We start from the raw sequence: 20,780 nt of genomic DNA on the forward strand, positions 1-20,780 counted from the left end.
GACTTTGCGAGATAGCAAATGTTAGATGTATTATAACACCCAAACACACAAGATGTATTATAACAGTGTCCGGGGACCCCACTTTGGGGTCCTTTGGGGGGACAGTTTAACCCTATTTGACACTTAATCTGTTCGAAAATAGCCGATCTACAAGCTCACGTTGCGATGCTACGCGTCAGCTTGTAGAGAATATATATTTATTTTACATTTTTTAATAATTTTGAAAAAATGTAATGTGGGGGTCCTTGACATGAAAATGTTTGTGAACCACTGATTTAGGGTGGAAAAAAAGGAAAAAAGTCACTCAAACGCTATCCTGATTTTAATAGGCTTAAGTCTTTGCAATGCCCGCCTACATTATTGGCTGGGTGACGCCCCCAGTCCCCTGCACACAGCATGAGAAGCACACAGTTGACAGTGTTTAAACTGTTGATCAGAGCTGCGTGCTGTCAGTGCACTGCGCCCGGGGAGCCGCTCACACGAAAAAGGACTATTCTGTATATTGCGAGTGTGTGTGCATGTGTGCGTGCGTGCGCGCTTTTGGGGACGAAATGAAACGAATTCATAACTACAGCTCGTCCGACAGCGACCTGGACGACAATATTGAGGTGGAGAAAGACAGTGGTGACGAAAATGGGTATGTTTATTATAAAAATGAAATAGGTGTTATGTTTTATGTTATATTGTATCTGTATTTGCTAATTGGATTATTATTATTTCAAGGAAGTGGAACCGTCTATTTAGTTACGATAGACCTAATTATATCATCGCATTCGAATTCATTATGGTACTAGCCTAATTATGTTTTTGTTTTTTTGTGTGTTTTAGTCAACTTGATTCTCCGCACGACTCAATGTTACCCACAACGACCACTCAAGTACAAGCTAGAAAAAGGCGCAGAGGGGTAAGTGGCAGCACAGCAGTCTGTTTAATGTGTGCGTAATTGCGCACGGATAGATGGTTTGGCAGAATGAGCTGTTTCACACTCTAAGATAATTAACATCGCCTGTTTTCCATTTTGTGTGTGTAGATCATTGAAAAACGACGACGCGACCGCATCAACAACAGCCTAACAGATTTGAGGAGACTGGTGCCGAGTGCCTTAGAGAAACAGGTATGCGACTTTGATTGTCCTGAGTCCTCCTGACGCAGGGACCAACTAGACAAATTCTACATTTTATTGCACGATTGGGAAAATGCGAATATATAGACTATAATAGACAGAAAGTAACCGGATCCCTCTGTTCCCAGGGATCAGCTAAACTGGAGAAGGCAGAAATATTGCAGATGACCGTGGACCACTTGAAGATGCTGCATGCTGCTGGTGGCAAAGGTGACTGATCTGTCCATGTACAATCTCTAATAACCTGACCCATAAGGACCACAGCAGCATAGTGAGAACCAGTGGTGGAAAGTAACACATTTCTGTAGTACTTTTTCTTCTTTTTTTTCAGTACCTTCAAAAGATTTTCTTACATTTTATTCATTTGAAAAATTGTGAAATTGGACATTCTGCATAATGAGTAGCCTACTTTCTACTTTTGGTAGGCCTACTTTGAGTACATTTTGATACTTTTGAATACTTTTGTACAATTAGGCCTACTCAAGTACATTTTTTATTCCGGACTTTTACTTGTAACAGTATTTCTACATTGCAGTACCGATACTTTCACTTAAGTAAAACATTTGAGTACTTTTTCCACCACTGGTGAGAAAACGCATGAATGACAGAAATGTCTCTGTGTACGTGTGTCAGGGGGTGTCACAAGGGGGAGGGGGGTCCTTCACATGAAAAAGTTTGAGCACCGCTGACATTTTTCAAAAAACCTTAGAAGGATTTAAAATATTCAAAGACACACATTTTCAAGATTTTTCAAAAATAGCAGATCTACAAGCTCGCAGAGCGGCACCGAGTGCCACGCTGTGAGCTTGTAGATTTGCTATTTTTCAATAGTTAAAGAACAAAATAATGCTTAAGATTGCGTTCTCAGTCTAAATTGGTTAAACCCCCTCCCCCTATGAAGAACATTCATGGGGGGCCCGCAGTGAATCCTTGTATACCTAGGGCCCATAATTTGGTGCGATACCCTTGCGTGTATGTCTGACCCTGGGCTGCTTGTCTTGTCCGACAGGTTTCTTCGAGGCTCACGCGCTGGCCAAGGACTACCGCAGCCTGGGCTTCAGGGAGTGCCTGGCGGAGACGGCGCGCTACCTGAGCATCATGGAGGGCCGGGACAGCACGGACCCGCTGCGCGTGCGGCTGGTCTCCCACCTCAGCAACTACGCCTCCCAGCGGGAGGCACACAGCACCGGACTGGGACACCTAGCCTGGGGGGGACACTCTGCCTACGGGCCTCCCCCCACCCACCTCCCACACCCCCTCCTGCTGCAGCACCCGCACGCCCGGACCGCTACGCCCAGGAGCAGCAACAACAGCCCCCCCTCCTCATCCTCCTCCTCCTCCTCGTCATCATCACCCACCTCGTCCTCCTCGCCCTCCTCCTCCCCCATCGAGGCGTCCGGGACGTCCCGGCTGAGCACGGAGGGCCTCAGGGTCCCTCCCAACGGCACCCTGCCCCTCGCCCTGACCGTGCCCTCCGTCACCGCCAAGCTCTCGCCACCTCTCCTCTCCTCCCTCTCCACTCTTTCCACGCTGTCCGCCTTCCCCCTGTCCTTCGGCGCGTTCCCCCTGGTGTCGCCGACGGCCCTGAGCCCCCTGGGTCCCGCCTCCTCCTCCTCCTCCTCCGCCTCGCCGGCCTCCTCCACGCTGACGAAGCCCTACAGGCCCTGGGGTACGGAGATAGGGGCCTTCTGAAGCCTCGCAGCTGGACTGAAGGCAACAGCTGCATGAGCCACACAACCAGCACTGGACGCCGTCAGACGGGACTGTATACCCGGCCTGCCGGCTTCTCTACACCAGTGGTTCCCAAACAGTGGGTCAGGACCCATTTGTGGGTCATGGACCAATTCTTATGGGTCAAGACTCGAGTAAAAATCCCATTTTCTTACATTTAATTTTTAAATAATATACATTTTAAAACAAACAAACAAATCTAGGAAATTCCATAAATAAAAAATACAATAATTAAGAAGTAGTGAAAATAGCACAATCTGCTGTTTTCACTAGTTTGGGTCCCGGGAACCACTGCTCTACACTGAACAAAACTAAAGAGACTTTTGGATCAACTTGTTAAAATGTTACACGTCATGTCTTATGTTTTATCATTTTATTTTATTTAACTTTTTTGTTACATTTGAAACAAAGTAAGCATAACAAATGTATAGGCAAGCCCAGAGCACTGAAGGTGGAGCAACTATTTTTGTGATGCGGGGAAACAAAATTATGTTTTATTTGATTCCGTGTAAGAAGGGGGAGGGTGGGCTGCCTTAAGTGGGTAGCAACCTCCCAATATGCAAGCACACCTGTATAAATCGAGAGATACTGAATCATTTTGTGCCGTTCTTTAAAGAATTTGAATATTCAATTGAGCTAATATGCACTGTGTCCAGTCTGAGGTGAGATGTCTATATATATTGTCGATGTGATGTCGTTGGACTTAGCCTATTGTCTTTCTATATGCACCATGTTACAGATAGAACTGTTGATACTAATGTAGAACTTCTGCTCTTGTAGAACAGGGAACAATATGTAACAACCATAGTTCCACAATAACTGGATCTGCTGCCTTCGCGGGGATCAGAAACACATGAGGAATACTGGATGTGCATAATAATATATCAAGTGTCGATAACTAACTACTTCACAATGGACACCTGGATTCATTCATCTATTTGTAATATTTTTGTACCAATAAACTGAGTTTGAAAAGAATAGGAGTATGGCTTTCCTCCCGTGTGGCTGTCCCTTTCAGTATTTGTGTAGTTTACTCTCGTGATCCATTCTACACTGATGCTACACATTCCTGAACACAGAGGTGCTCTCCAAGTAGAAGTGACTATAGGAGTCTATAGGTTTCTATAGGAGGTTCTATAGGAGTCTATAGGTAGAAGTGACTATAGGAGTCTATAGGTTTCCAACAATCTTTCTCCAGCTGCACCTTTTGTAGTCATCCATCACCAGGCCATAATGACCGGGCTTAATGAGTCCGTTATTGACTGAAAGGCAACCCCGCTACTGTATGCCAGGTAACCCAATCTGTGGGCATTGTTGCCCTCATGAATGCCCAGGAAATCATTAAAGAGCCAGAGGAAATCCTCTACAATGTTCCCCTGACCTCGGTAATGCGGGCCGGACTGAAACGGAGACAATGGTGTGAACAGGATGGGGAGACGGAGGAAGAGCCAGGCAGCTGGACCAATAACTCGGCTGATCAACTGCAGCTGGCAGGCTTTCAGTTATTAACACTTTTAACCTGCATGGCGTCCCTATTTTGGAAATAGGTTTTCCAATTTTCTGACAGTTTCAAAAGAGTTCTAAAATAGCAGATCTACAAGCTCACAAAGCATCGCATTGTGAGGCATTGGGAGCTTGTAGATTGGAACATTTTTAAATAGGGCACAAGTGGTCAAAGATTTATTGCGACCGGAGTTTACCATGAGAAATGTCACAGCTTGTCCGCGTGTAGCACATTTTTAGTCTATGGGTTTGCCGCTCTGACATCATGCTCTGATGTCACTGTGATGTCCGACACATCTTGTCCACGTATCCATGTATCTCTGAAGGTCACGCCTGACACTGTGGTTCCCTTGACACATCACTGTGACATCACAGGTGATATCACAGGTGACATGTCCATATGGGTATTCCCCAGAATCCCTTTTATGCCCATATATGAAGATCCCTGATGTCATCGATATATATCACTGGCCAGATGGCCAAGACATGGCCCATATCTGTGTGGCTGGTTCAGATAGGGATCTCCATGTATGGGCATAAAATATATTGTATGTTGTGATGTCATGGGAACCACTCTAACAGAATCCTTTTTATGCCCATTTATGGAGATCCCTAATGTCATCAATATTGAGCTCATATCTATCAGGACTTCATATGGGAATGTCCATATGGAGGAAGACAGCCCTTATCTGTGCGGCTGGTTCAGACTTGGATCTCCATGTATGGGCATAAAAGGGAAGGGATGTACTATATACAGTACTCCATATATGGGTAACTGGTCCGATATACATCACTGGCTAGATGGCCAAGAATTGGCACAACCTCGCCCTTTAGGGCGAAGTTGCATGTCACCCTGATGCGTCTTACTAGTTATGTTTGGAGACATTTAGCTGATTCAGAGTGATTTGGATCAAGCATTGAAGACTATGTTGATACATTTGAGATAAAGCTTTCAGACTACAGTTATCAGAAGCTACCGTATTTAAATATTGTATGTAGTAGGCCTATATGCCGCCTACTGGCATACATTGTATTTTGATTTAACTCATTTATGGCATTCAGATTTTTAGTATAGTAGCCTACCGTAGGTTTTTTTATTCCAGACATTCAATCAGGGACTAATTTAGACCTTGGACTCCTGGTGAATTGCATTAACTTCCTGGGTGCACATACTTAATGGGGACATTTTGAGTTATGTACTCGATGGGTTGGAATTCTACTCATGCCTGACCTGTGTTTCATGGCACCCCCCACACTCTCTCTGCCTCTCTGTCTCTGTCTCTGCCTCTGCCTCTCTGTCTCTGTCTCTGTCTGTCTCGGGTATCCGTCTCTGTCAGTCCGTCTGTTTGTCCCATCTATCCTGTGTTTCTCCAATGTGCTATGTAATAAAAACAGAAACACCAAACTAAAATCCACTAAAATGTGGAACGCCTAACCGAAGGCCTTAAAGGAGTGTAGATCCCTAACATCCTTTAAAATCGCCATGCAGAAAAAACACTTAGAGGTGGGCTCGTACTGGTAAAAACAAACCTAGCCCAGCCTTACCCTCCCCCTGATCCTTCTATGTAAATATCTACTGTAGGCTTATATATTTCTTGCACTGTTTCTTTTCTGACAATATTTACTGCACACTGTGTTCTATCCGTCTGTCATTCAATGTTATATGAGATAAAGGTTTCCTGTGCAAATAAACCGAAAAGCTTACTAGGATCTCCTTTTAGATGACATATGTACCAGTGAACTGTACTGTCATGAAACTGTACCTTTTCCTATGCAAACTTGTAATAAAGTCTTCAATCAATCAAAATGCTATGTAAACAGAAACACCAAAGAAATCATCTTCATAATAGGAGAGTATGGTTATTATGGTATGGCAAAAATAAATTAGACAGGCCTGAATGTCTGTCACACAGTTTTTGTAAAAACATGTCATCTCAGTAACATGCCAATACCAAGGAACACAGTCAACTTTTCACCTCACTTCATCGACACAGACTTGAGCTCAGTTCATTTTTCTAAACGCCACAAATAGATCTTTCACTGCCACCTACTGGACACATGTCAGACATGTCTGTCCTATGCAGCATGATTCATACATAGGCTACTGGGTTTATTCCAGTGGTGTCCCATATGTATCCACCTGCCAGGTGTTTAATTACAAACCTAACACTGATTTCACTACCCTCTGCTCTGGTGGACCGTGGATGATCTGCATAGGGAGAGGAAACATGGGAGAGGGAGTATTTTCTGGTCCAGCGCTTCCCAATCTTTTCTCCATACTTTTATGAAAATCTCCAAAGTGATTGGTTATGTGTTTCAGATGGGTGGCCCATGTGCATTTCCAGAAGCATGTTTATTTTAATGATCAATAATCGATTGTGTTCCAGCTTGGATGAATGAATCTAATATAGTCGTTCCTATTTTTTGTTGTGCCAATGAAAGCGAATTTTTCAAGCTTTAATAAATACCATGACTTTTAACTCATTGAATGCCCTTTTCAAGATGGCCGCCAGGTACCAGGATGCCACGTTCCTAAATTTCTAGTGCACGGATCAATTTTTTGTGCACGGATCGTGCACGCCCATGCACCATATATGCACCATATGTGTAGTACTTTTTAACAGCTTTCAAACAAAAGAATCCGCTTGGAAATCCGTTCAGGCATTCATGAGATAGAAGCCTTCAAAGCCAGACAAAACAAACACTGCCACCTTCCTAAATTTCTAGTGCACGGATCAATTTTTAGTGCACGGATCGTGCACGCCCATGCCTAGATCATGCACCATATGTGTAGTACTTTTTAACAGCTTTCAAACAAAAAAATCCGCTTGGAAATCCGTTCAGGCATTCATGAGATACAAGCCTTCAAAGTCAGAAAAAACAGCCATTTTTGACATTTTGAAAGATGTGTTTGTTATGGGGCTAAACATGCAATTTCGCAATTGCGATCATGCCTAATACATTTGAGGCATTTTTAGAAATTTTTTTATAAAAAAAGAATTTTGAAAAAAAAAAAAGTTTTTATTTTTTTTTTTTTTTTTTCAAAATGGCTTCCAACTCGGGAAACTCGGGCTGTGGCAGCCTGGGAGTACTGTAATAACTCGTGAAACTCGTGCCTTGGCAGTCAATGAGTTAATGTTATTATTGTTATTGTTTATAGAAGCCAATTATTTGGGAGCCCATTTGCATAATCCTCATGGCCACCAGTGGGCCCCGGCCTACAGGCTGAGAATAGCTGTTCTGATTCCAGGGAGCAGATATCTGGCCTGGGCGAGAGGGATTTACTTTTACTGCTTCACCTAGCAGGTGGCTCAGAAACGCAACTAGCTAATTTTGTAGTTTGATTTCTGGTTCAGGTTAAATCAATCAATCAATCAATCAATCAATCAATCAATCAAGACTACAGCAGATTGAAAACATTGGAAGGTTAGCAAGAAACACACCTGCAACTAATCAAATTAATAATGGGTGTGTTAGATTTGGTTGACTACCATAGATACTGTTTCAATGGGAACCAACACTCCCAAACTGAGCTTGAGCTCCAATATCTGTGAGACATGGCTGCCTCCCTCTTTAAGACAATAGTGTTTTGGAAACATTTTCACCTCAAGGAACCCCAAAATGAATATGTCTTTGGCCACTGAACCCCATCTGAAAATATTTCGTTCCAGGGACCCCCATAAAAGATTGGAGTTGTTAAAATAAAAAAAGGTACTACATTTTCAAGATTTGTCTACTATTTTACTGGTTTGAGCTCACCAAATGGGGTGGTAAGACGAGGGGATGTGTTAATTAATGCAACCTGCCATGTTTCAGTTTGTTGCATTTGATAATGGTGTTTAAATATGAAAACCCATATGCCCTCTGATTGGGCAGCACTAATACAACTATATTATTCACATTGTTAGTCATTGAGAAGACAGAAGGTTAATAACATCATGCCAAAACCGTGGCTTGTGTTCTAAATGAATGACTACAACCTCAATGGAATAGACTAGACAAACAGAATAATAAAACAGAAGTCCATTAGGGCAGTGGTTCTCAACCACCAGGGGGTCCACAAATTATTTTGGGGGTCCCCAGATGATCAACTTAATGTGCAACATTGTTTTCTCACTCAACAGTAAACAAACCAACATAAAGTCAAAATGTATAGAGGTTATCTGCACATTTCTAAAGTGACAATTTAAAGACTTTTTAATACCTCTAAAATGACAAATTAAACATTGGTCAAATTGTCAAATATTAGAGACAGAAATTATGAAAATAGCCGATCTACATGCTCACAACGCCTCGCAATGCGAGGCGTTGTGAGCATACAAAATGTAATTCCTCAACGTCAGGGTTGGGGGCCCCCAGATAAAATATGATTATTTTGGGGGTCGCGACCTGGAAAGGTTGAGAACCACTGCATTAGAGGAGGAACATCATTCTCAACAACGTGTAGGTAATTGGTTCTCTTTATTTGGCAGTTTACATAATTTTTCCTCATCTTTTGGCACAGAAAAGTATGAGATGGTTGCATGCCATGTTCACAGAACCCCAAACCTTAGAGCCTGATTAATACTTTATCCTATGGTGGAGTCAGGGCCAAAACAAGCAGATCTACAAGCTCGAGACACGCTGCGATGCGATGGTTTGTGAGCATGTAGATCTGTTTTGTTCGCCTGCGTGACTCCGTCATACAATGGAGTATAAAATAGGCATTAATTCAGCAAAGCTTGTCACAGAGAAATATGTAGAAGAAACACAGGCAGCAGAAGGATGCAGGCAGATCTAGATAGATATCTGTGGTACTGTAATATTAAAAAGTAGTAGTTGCAGTTCGGTGCGCTGAACGTGAAGCATCCTCGCATCCCGTCCCCCACGAGCTCTCCCAAAGAGAGAGACGCCACGGCAATGATGCCTCACCGGGAGTACACGTTCACACACAGCCACACGGACGCACACATCACACTATATCAATATTAAAGGTGGGTGAAAACGGGCACATTCCGCTGCCCCCGAGACACTGTGTGCGGTACCAGTATCATGACAGAACATTCAGGAGGGTCGTCTCCAAATACTGCGTACAGACCAGAGTCACTGATGCAAGCTAAAGATTGGATCCATCAGCAGATGGGTAGATGGTGTCAGGGTGGGGTTTGGTAAAAGAAAAAAAAAAAAAAGGAATCAGCTTGTACAAAGAGCTGCATCCACACTGGGGCAAGCACATTCTTTAATCACAATACAGCACCTTTCAAATTCATTATCAAGCCTCAGTATTAGGACTCTTTAAAATACTGTGGGTTTTGGCGTCTTACTAGCGGGAGTTTCAAAGCGTGCGTATGGCCAGGATGTGATTATTATGTTTGTGTGTGAGGAGATGAGAAGCGTTGGGGATGCTCATGTGATATCTTGCGGAGTCTGGAGTCTAGGCTTACACACCGACCGATTTTAGCGTTCTTCACAAAGACACAGAAACATCGTCATGACATCGCCAGGAGAGGAAACACCGCCAATGTCAGTCTACCAACCGACTCACGACACCGAAGGCTTTCACAAGAAAAAAATAATGTCTGCTGATACAAATTTCAGAAAACTGAAAAAAATAAGTCAACAATGACACAAAGCGAGGTACGTTTAGATCACTTTGTATGACTATGCATCCCCGCCTCTCTACCATAGATAGATAGATAGATAGATAGATAGATAGATAGATAGATAGATAGTAGAGCAATAAATAAATTACAAAAAAAGTATTTACAAAATAACCATATCCTCACTATTTAATTCACTATAATCCATTCAAATTCTCAGAGTGGTGTGTGTGTGTGTGTGTGTGTGTGTGTGTGTGTGTGTGTGTGTGTGTGTGTGTGTGTGTGTGTGTGTGTGTGTGTGTGTGTGTGTGTGTGTGTGTGTGTGTGTGTGTTTGTTTATCTACCGTCACATCCACTGATAATAATGATAGAGAACGTGAGTGTAGTTGGGGTGGTGGGGCTGTGCGATGTGGGGTGGTGTTGTGAGGTGTGGTCCTCCACCTCCAGGCTTGGGGGTCTGCTCTTGAGATGTGACAGGGGAGGCTGTGGGGTGGGCTGGGGGGTGGAGGAACGTACTAGATGGACAGTAGATGGAGGTCAGGGACTGAACGTGGCTCATGCTGTCAGCTCTTCCCTTAACTCTTTGTTCCTACGCACAATCTCTGCGTGTCGCTCCTGCGGAAAGAAACAGAATGAACCGGATTGATCGCACTGAATTCGACAACTACGTACCCTATCAGTCCAATCAAAACATTTTTAAACATTTGTTTTACAGTCTCCATAAAAGATTCTTGATTTTAACATTTTACGTTGTTTTGTTTGTAGATCGGCTATTTTCAAATAAAACAGGGCTAAAGTGGTTTATGTATGTTTTATAATATTATCATTTATATCTGCAAAGTAACTATTAACTAAAGTCTAAATAAATGTAGTGGAGTAGAAGTACAATATGAAAAGTGTACTTAAGTACAGTACTTAAATAAATGTACTTAGATACTTTACACCACTGCAGATAGACAGGCAGTGGATATTCTGACCAGCCAGACATGTGACACACCCATTCTCATCTTAGCTGCAGCGGCGTAGCCAGGATTTACCAACTGGCTAGGCCTGGCACAATGTGGGTGGGCATGTGAGCTTGTACATCGGCTATTTTAAAATAGCGAACATTTAAATATTTACAGGGACATAATACATATGTCATGGAAGTGGACTTCCCAAGCAATATGGAGACGTTTTAATAATTGACTAAACTATGCTCAAATCAAACTGTGGTGTCTTTCTTTGCTTCCTAGATAGCCGCGCATCGCCACACCATGCATCGCCGCGCCGCTCCGCGAATGTTTTAGTTCTTTTTGGGTGGGCACGAAAAACGAAATGGGTGGGCCTACCACCTGTGGCTACACCGCTGCTTAGCTGACCTGGTTTCACCCTAATCCAGTCAGACAGACGCTTGGGATCAGAAGCGCTCACCCTCTCTTGCAGGCGCTCCATCATGGCTGCCAGGTGGGCCTCGCGGTTCTCCTTGATCTGGTCCATCTTCATCAGGAGCCTCTCCTCGGCCATCTTGCTAAAGTTGCTGTTCTCCTCCATGGCCTTCAGCAGGACATCCCTCTCATGCTCCCTCTTATCAGCCAGGGTCTTCAGCACCTGGGCCTCCTGGGTCTGAATACATGATTTTCAAGTGAACAACACATTATTTTCAGTGAGTTAGGCTCGAGACAGGTGGACAGGCTGACAGAGAGATAGACAGACAGAGACGGACACACACCTACTGTAAATTAAATCAGTGGTTCTCAACCTTTGCAGGCCGCGACCCCCAAAATAATCATATTTTAACTGGGGACCGACATGTCTCCTTTCCGACATGAACCCTATCCCTTACCCTGACCCTAACCTCTATGGAAGTGTTGCCACTCCGACACTAAGAAGTCAATGTTGGAATGGAGACATGTCGGAATGGAGAGAGCCCCCGCTGCCCCCCCGACCCCCCCACCCTGACGAGCACTAAGAGTTGAGGCATTACATTTTGTACAACATGGTTCTATTGTGAAAATACACGATCTACATGGCGTTGTGAGCATGTAGATCGGCTATTTTCACAATTTCTGACTCTAATATTTGACAATTTGGCCAATGTTTAATTTGTCATTTTAGAGGTATTAAAAAGTCCTCAAATTGAAATCTATACACTTAAACTTTATGTTGGTTTGTTTACTGTCCAGTGAGAAAACAATGTTGCACATTAAGTTAATCATCTGGGGACCCCCCAAAATAATTTGGGGACCCCCCTGGGTCCCAACCCACAGGTTGAGAACCACTGCATTAAATGAGCTGAACATGTTAGATTTTCAATGGTTGGGTCGATCAGTCAGGTTTCAATCAGAGCCTCTGTCTGTCTGGTGGCCTATATTCACCTTCCTCCGGTCCTCGGCTGCTTCCAGTTTCTTCTGTATGTCCTCCAATGAGATGGCCCTCTTTGGGGGCGAGGCGATGTTGTGGGCTGTGTCTGACACAGGAGACTGAGGCTTTAGGATGACCTCGAAAGCCTGGCCAGAGGCTCGCTTGTTGATGGGCTTCACCTCCATGTCTGCAAAGCAAAAAATCTGCAGTCAGGTCGTTTGCCAAGTAAAGTCTAATTTCTACATGTCGCTTTTGTGTAAATGTGTGTACTTGTTTCTTTTGTTAAATTGCTGCCCAGTGCCCACCAAGGGAATACCAAGGAAATGTGATTCAGAGGTTAACTCTGGCACATCAGTGTGTACTACTGACAATCCCTGTCAAGAAAATTAATGCAATAAAACAACAAAGTAAGACATTTAAATAGAAAATATGGATTAGGTCACCGTTTTGCATAGTATGCACATGTTTCTAAGCACCTGGTTGAGTATGAATTTATAGCTGAAATACCATTTGAATCAAAACTCTAAAATGGATGAAAGTCACGGTTGTCAGTTCTCAGTGTTCATTTAACTCAGAGGGTGCTTTTCAACCGGCAAAGAACCGGTTCGGGTTCTTTCTCCCGCCTATGGGATGAACCAGAGGTGTGCTTTTCCACCGAGAACCGAGTTGGTTCAGAACCGTAAAAGTTGGTTCGGAACGGGAACCACAAAATCCTTGGTTCCTTTGGTTCAATCTGGTTCAATCTGGTGGAAAAACAAGCCGGTTTGCGGCTGGTTCACAAGAACGAACCAAGGTTCCAAGAAAGTTGAACGGCACTGGTTCTTGAACCAAGGTTCTTTTGGTTGAAAAGCCCCCAGAGTGAAATAAACCCTCCAGATTCTACCGTGTGTGCTCCTTTGAGCTGCATATAAGCATCCATCCACAGTGCAAATCACACTGCAAAATCCAGAGTGTCGATTGAACTCAATGGACCACTGGTCCATTTTCACTCAGTCTCTCAGAGTTAAATTTAGATTTCACAGCACATGCTTTAACCGACGCAGAAGAGAAAAGACACTTATGACTTTGCGAGACTGGGGCCTCCTCCTCCTCACCTTCAAACTCACAGACCAGCTTGTTGCGTGTCTCTGGGTAGAAGCAGGAGCACAGCAGAGAGAAGACGGACAGCTCCTTCATCTTCTCCTTGTATGCTGAGGACGGGAACAAAGACACACAAGAGATTTACCATCACAGAGGTTCCTACATCCAGGGGTGTCGCACCCAATTCTGGGCCCTGGGTACAAGGATTCACTGCGGGCCCCCCATGAATGTTCTTCATAGGGGAGGGGGTTTAACCCATTTAGACTGGGAACGCATTATTTTGTGCTTTAACCATTGAAAAATAGCAGATACACAAGCTCACAGTGTGGCACCGAGTGCCACGCTGCGCAACTTCTAGATCTGCTATTTTTGGAGCTGTGTGAAACACAGGCTCCCTATACGTGGCCGTGTGGGTCTGTGTGTGTGTGTGTGTGTGTGTGTGTGTGTCTGTCTGTGTGTATGTAGCCTGAACTTCCTAAAATTCGGCACGCCACTAGTCCCACAGTTTTGCCACCACACACTCGCGCCATATGTCAAATCGACCGGCTTACTCAGGAATCGTGGGCTATTACTTTTCTAAGAGAAAGGTTCTATAGTTTAATTGATATTAATTTATTAGTGAATTAATTTTCCCCATTGACTTATAATGGGAATTGCAAAAACTCACATTCAATTATTTGTCTCTCGCAAACCATAGGGGCTAGAGTTTCAAGACTTGAAGAGGAGGTTCATAATGCTTTCAAGGATTAAATAAAAAATAATTGTGTCATTTGGCCGCATGGTGGCGCCATAACACCCCACTTTACGTTTTGGCCTGTAACTCTTGAACCGTAGGTCGGAAAATTAAAAATATTTTTTCCCTGGATTCCTTGGGTCATGACGCATCTCCCCATATAGGCCACGCCCATTTGCGCCATGATAGATTTTCCGCCATCTTGAATTTTCTCCAAAACACACTTTTTGCTCCTTTTCCTACATATTTTCTTCAAATGTCACAAAAATCGGTACACATCATCCACACACACACACACACACACACACACACACACACACACACACACACACACACACACACACACACACACACACACAGCTCCACTTCACACGGGTGTGTTTTTTATATTTCAAATCGTTCTAAGGTTTTTTGAAAAACATATGTTTCTATGTCAGTGGTGCTCAAACCTTTTCATGTGATGGACCCCCCCAAAATGATATGTATTTGGCCACGGACCCCATCTCAAAATATTTAGTTCCAGGGACCCCCCAGGAGCAAAATTTGAGTTACAAATGTTTGCTTAGAAAATACATTCAAAGATTTGCATACATTTTCACGACTTTTCAAAAATAGCAGATCTACAAGCTCGCAGCACGGTACTCGGTGCCGCGCTGTGAGCTTGTATATCTGCTATTTTTCAATAGCTAAAGTATAAAATACTTTTGGGCCCTAGTAATTCAGTCCCACTTTCCCCCCTCCCTTGTGACGCCCCTGTTTACCATCACAGAGGATCCTCCATCAATGCAGCAGCTTGACTCACTAAATGTCATGGAATTGTGACTAAAAACTTCCAGGCTGGAGCTGACTCATTTATCGCTAAATGCGCTGGGCTGAGGAGGTGCTTCTCAAAGCATTTGGAATATTGCCAGATCAAAAGAGCCTGCGTTCACAACAGACGTTCACTGTGTAATTCTGTCATCAACACATCAGAAATGGAATTTGCTCATGTTCATGTTTTGCTGGGAATTAATTCATATAGATCCTGACACACTGACTTAACATAATATTATGCAAGATCTTTACAATTTTGATTTGGCCATCACTTATTGATGGATTACACTAATACCCAATAACCCTGTTGATCAGGACATATTGATTGACAAACACAAGATCACAAGATATCTGGGACAGAGGGATCAATTGTACCGTAATGGTACTTTAATGGCTGTTATCAGACTAAAGGCATTAATCCATTTGTAGAGGTTCGTCTCTGTAAAAGGGAGCAGAGTGCCTCACTGCCCGGAGTAACCATGAGGTCATTTAACCACTTAAACCCATATACTAAATTATGTTGGCCGGTGTCCCCTAGGGGTCTATATACAATCCCCCTACTTTGTCTTAGTCTTTCAGTTGTGGATTTTTTCTTTACCAAATTTATTCTGTGAAAAGGACCAATTGCGGTACATTCTGACCTTGTACATCTGCCATTTTGGCCGAATGTTGGTTCCAGAATAGAGACACTAGGGTTCCTGTGGTTCAGAAGGTAACACTGGTGGCCAACTGGCCTGCACGTGTGCCAGTACTCTAGGTGTTCTGCTTCCTGTTCAGTTCTTAATTGATTTTAGCTCAGCCTCCACAACACATGCACAGTTGCAAGTATGCACACACACACACACACACACACACACACACACACACACACACACACACACACACACACACACACACACGTTAATAATTATTGCACAGAATGATTGTTATAATCACAATAATATATTTAACACAATAATAAATTGTGTTAAATATTCTGGAAATGTTTTGGAAATTCACACACAACAGATAAAACCACTTGCGTACCTTATTTTCATTAGGCCTCCATTCCATTATCTGTAGCTTCAGTTAGCTTTGCACTTTACTATATCTTATCTTTCATTAATTCACAACATTATCTGGCCCAGTGTTGAATGTAAAATCCCTTTGAACAACATGTCATTCCGTGGTCTACATGGTGTCACTGTTATAATGTGGGAAACAAACAAACACCCTGCACCCTGCACCCTCGACGGCACCACCACTCAACAAAGTATCCATAAGAGAGAGGAAGAGACAAAGAGCGAGGTGGCTCCATCCATGAGGATGGCTACAGATTGTCAATACTGATTAGCCTCCGCTGCTGCAATGGCCGGCATGCGAAGCGGCCCCTTGCTGCAGGGCTGGCCTGCCTCCCAGCCTGTTATTGCACCCTACACCTGGTGGATAGCAACCTGCCACAGGAGAAAGCAACAGGACCCACCATATTGGTCGTTGTTGTGTAGGCTGTTCCATACCGTATGTCGACAGATGATAAATGACATAAACCCGAGGACCCCGAGGAAACTAAATAATGAATCACTTGTAGGCTATAGGGCCTATACAGCTAAAAACCACCACTATCATCGTATGACTGGACCTTAAAATCCATTGTGCTAATTCACTTGGATATGACAAAGATAAAGGGGCTTTTCACTGGATTTAATTCCATTCAAAATGTGTCATATTTTTTGGTCAAAGACATGGAGGTCTCACTAACTACGATGTAGCTCAACCTGTCACCTTATCATAAGAGATATACTGTAGAACAGATAGCCACAACCGACAGACACTGATATATGGGCATTTGCTCTCATACAGACTGAGGAAACAATGCATTTTCAATTGCGTTCACATAAACCTAACAGCCTAAGGCATGATTTATTTTACAATAATGCAATATTGGGCTACAAACCGGCGTCGAGTAATGCAGGCTGATTAAACCCCAGGGGTCCTTTAGTGAGTTCCAGGGGGTCCCCAGCTAAATGATAGGAACCAAATGGACCCCTATGGGTCTGTAACTCAGAGAGTGTACATTTGGTTCCATTTGTACACTCTCAGAGTTAAATTAACATTGATTACTAAATGTATATAAATTGGGGTCCCAGAGATAGAAATACCATTAAATGGGGGGTCCGTAGCCGGATGCATGTCAAACTGGAGGGTCCTTAACATTAAAATGGTTGAGAATCACTGGATTAAACAGTGAGCACTAAAGCTGTGCAAGGCGTTCTGTGGGCTGATCGCTTGGCAGAGCAGCATCTAGGGTGGGGTCCTTCCTTCTGCATTATGATGCTCTGAGGGCCGCCGCCGTTTGCATGAGCGGCAGGTGCAGCCTTGTACATGAAACAGGACCGCTCCAAATCCACCCACACATACAACATGTAACACTATTTATATTCAAAGCGATCATTCATTGAATACATTTTCGCCTAGACTGAAGTTGGATCGGCTATTTAGGCTATTTAATGCGGCAGTTTAATCACGAGGAACGAGGCTCGGCTACAGAACTGATCCTATTATTTTTTGCATTATAGCTAATTCGTTTCTCCTCGAACCGAGACGGTATATCTAGCCTGTTTAGTAATAAAAACGGATCAGGAAGTCAGAGATCTAATTGCAACAGATTTGTTGTAAATATATATATATTTATATTTAAAACAAAAAAATCCCCCCAGGAGGAACATCCATCACAGGGCCGTCATCGGTTCCACCGCGGCATATGGATGCTTCTGTCAGCAGCGCAGTTTCATCCTTTGCTAGAATTTGAATAGGAACGTTCTTTAGATCCTTACCGGTCGCTGTTTTGGCCATGGCTGTAGGTATCTCTCAGCAGAGGGTTCTGTAGGTCTGGTCAACGGGACGGTGATGCTGTTTTAAGGCACTGAGTCAGCGAATAAGAGCGGCTTGGGTTCTGGTGATGATGAGAGGAGAGGTGGGACACGGGAGCGGCGCTTTAATTGTGTGCGGGAGCGCGCAGGGCAGGCACATCCTCCTCCTCTGACGCGCACATTACGCACGAAGATTTTCAACCTCCACAACCTTCCACAACACAAAGATGCTTAGAGTGTAGTTAACGTCTTTGTGTGTCTGACTGTAGGCTCCGATTGGTATTTTGGCTACAGCCCATTTCATTACAAACAGTGACATAGGCTAATAGGGATAACCATGTTGTTTCAGTTGTCTAACATTTACCCCCATCAGGTATGTTCTTCATTGCAGACCACGCATTAAAATTTAGCCTACTCATGATGATTAAGTCATGATGAAAATGGATTATTATTATTTAAATAGGTATATATTTGTTTATTGCAGAATATTTTAATGAGTCTCAAGCTGACAGGATTTTTTTTAAATCATTGACTAGGTGTCTAGGCTTGTCACATAGCTATAGCCACTATAGGAGTTAGCCTGTGTTTGTATTGCTCAAGAGCACCTTGGTTTTAACTGAGAGGTAGGCATTTCTCAAATGATTTTCCCTAAGCTCCTAATGAAACAGCAGCCATTCAGTCACAAGCCAACTCCAGTGAGTGTTACGGTCTGAGGTAGCCTATGCTACAGTTCTATTCCAATAATAAAAAATCATTAGGATATTTGTCACAAAATATATTTTTGGCTTGGCACTAAATGATATAAAGATATTAAGTCACATACACAATATGCACATCATGGTAGCAAAAAATGGTTAAATCCTAGATTATATACCCATTTATTGTGTGTTGATACAATTTATTAGTTAACAATTGAAAAGTTTAAGTTTCAAAATGTAGGGCTATAAAAAGGTACAGTATCTGAGGCCTATTGGCTATTGGTATTGTGCACAAGACTTTTTGATCGGTCCAGTGGTTTGTGAAATTAGCTCCAGACACAGACAGACATAGAGACACACACACACACACACACACACACACACACACACACACACACACCCACACACATTCTATCTCTCTGCTAGAAGGCTACTCCTGCAGAGTCACGCTGTATAATGTAAAAACACGAATAGAAGGGGAAACATTTTTTCAAGAGCAAATTCCCAAGAAACCACAGTAACCATTTTGAACCTTAATATACGTTGACTGGGCCTGGACCGCATGGCGTAGCCGTAGCGGTCCAGGCACTAGGCTCAGTGTAGGCTGACAGCGTGTCGCGGGTTCGAGTCCAGAGCCTGATGGGGATGCTGGGGATCTATCTACTGATACAAACACACGCACACACACATGTTGACTGGGGTGCCCCAGTGGTCTACAATTGATTTCACAGAATGTTGCCTATCATGACATACCCAGAAAAGGCACGCTAAGTGCACATGTGGTTAACCTACACCACACAGAGCAAATACACACAAAAATACATTTTCCATTGACTTCATATGTTGTTTATTAGCATTTATAGAAGTACACTAATATTTCCCTTCAATTATAACATGCCCACACAAGGAATGCACATTTTGACACAATTTAAATAATTTAAGTTAACTGCTAGAGCTGTGGTTCTCTTGAGGGGTTTCTAAATGGATCCTACGGGTCTGTAACTCTGAGAGTGTACAAATGGAATCAAAAGGACCTCGAAATGAAAAGGTTTGAGAACCACTGAACTAGAGTGACACAGCAGTCATGGGGTGTTCAAGTTCATCAAATACAAGTCACACGTGGTATAAAAATAGAGGTAGAGTCAAATAGGCTTGAATTCATCATCATACATATAATGCCCAATAGGCCTAGGATTATTGAATGCTTTAACTGTTGAAAAATAGCAGATATACAAGCTTGCAGCGCGGCACCGAGTGCCGTGCTGCAAGCTTGTAGATCTGCTATTTTTGAAAAAGTCGTGAAAATGTGTGCAAATCTTTGAATATATGTAATTTCAAAGTGAACGTTTGTAACTAAAATTTTGCTTCTGGGTGGTCCCTGGAACTAAATATTTTGAGATGGGGGTCCGTGGCCAAATACATATCATTTTGGGAAAAGGTTTTGAGAACCACTGACATAGTAGTCTCTCAAGAACAGACCAACTGAGCTCCATTTAAGTGAAAAGGACCGTTTCTTTGACGATGGCTGGCCAGATTGCTGACATAGAAACATAGGTTTTTCAAAAAATCTTAGAAGGATTTCAAAAGACACTTCTAGAATCGGGTAAAAATTCAAATTTTCACGATTTTTCAAAAATAGCAGATCTACGAGCTCGCTGTGAGCTTGTATATCTGCTATTTTTCAATAGTTAAAGCATAAAATAATAATATACTATAAGGTGTACCCGTTCTAAAGGGGTTAAAAGGAGTTCAGTGACATAATCTATTACAGTGCAGTACATGACAAACAAACAGGGATACTAGTAATACTTCTTTATGAGGCTGCCTCTGAATCAGACTGTGACAGGGGAAATAGTAGGAATTGCACAGCTTGTTTACATTCATCAAAATTCAGTACACATCAAAGTTATTTTTTTTATGGTTGTCGTACACACACAAATAAAACACGCATTGCATTGTGAATTTGTAGATCTGCTATTTTCTCTATTTTTTAAATGTCTGAAATGCGTGGACATTTTCACCTATAACATAATATTCTGAAGTGAAGTGAACCTGAGTTACCGGTATAAGCATTTTGTGATTTTTATATCAGCAGGAAAGTGTTTACATTTTTAAGGGATACAGAGGAGTGGGCACCTAGGAAGATTGGCCACCTCATTGTTCAATTGGCAATTTTCCTAAATGTAAATACATTAAGAATTTAGAAAAAGTTCTTAAGTAATGTAAAATATACATGATTTAAAAATGCACAGTAAATCATAATCAAATTTACTCTTCAACTTCTTGTTTATGCACCTAATGACTGGCTGATTGTAGCAGTTTGTATTA

The 20,780-nt window shown here is 42.7% G+C and overlaps 2 protein-coding genes across 2 annotated transcripts; one reads left to right on the forward strand and one right to left on the reverse strand.

Moving 5' to 3' along the window:
- The first annotated feature begins 472 nt into the window (after positions 1-472).
- Positions 473-2,920, forward strand: LOC308302958 (hairy/enhancer-of-split related with YRPW motif protein 1-like). The gene is made up of 5 exons (XM_080747277.1): positions 473-637; positions 829-904; positions 1,031-1,114; positions 1,252-1,333; positions 2,133-2,920. Exons 1-5 carry the CDS (start codon positions 519-521, stop codon positions 2,813-2,815), a joined length of 1,044 nt encoding a protein of 347 aa, XP_080603403.1. The 5' UTR covers positions 473-518; the 3' UTR covers positions 2,816-2,920.
- Positions 2,921-10,491: 7,571 nt separating this feature from the next.
- stmn2a (stathmin 2a) lies at positions 10,492-17,737 on the reverse strand (the record flags this gene model as incomplete). The annotated part of the gene is made up of 5 exons (XM_080748725.1): positions 10,492-10,551; positions 11,350-11,541; positions 12,294-12,466; positions 13,374-13,469; positions 17,719-17,737. 5 exons carry the CDS (start codon positions 17,735-17,737, stop codon positions 10,492-10,494), a joined length of 540 nt encoding a protein of 179 aa, XP_080604851.1.
- Between the last annotated feature and the right edge of the window lie 3,043 nt (positions 17,738-20,780).

This window comes from Nannobrachium achirus (genome assembly GCF_963921795.1).
Source record: "Nannobrachium achirus genome assembly, chromosome: 2".
NCBI classification, from domain to species: Eukaryota; Metazoa; Chordata; class Actinopteri; order Myctophiformes; family Myctophidae; genus Nannobrachium; species Nannobrachium achirus.

What these genes read in the sequence shown, in the direction of transcription:
- LOC308302958 (XM_080747277.1), top strand. Translation starts at nt 519, where the DNA reads ATGTGTGCGTGCGTGCGCGCTTTTGGGGACGAAATGAAACGAATTCAT. An exon ending in GACAGTGGTGACGAAAATGG is followed by an intron (nt 638 to 828) that starts GTATGTTTATTA and finishes TGTGTGTTTTAG; the next exon opens with TCAACTTGATTCTCCGCACG. An exon ending in CGAGTGCCTTAGAGAAACAG is followed by an intron (nt 1,115 to 1,251) that starts GTATGCGACTTT and finishes CTCTGTTCCCAG; the next exon opens with GGATCAGCTAAACTGGAGAA.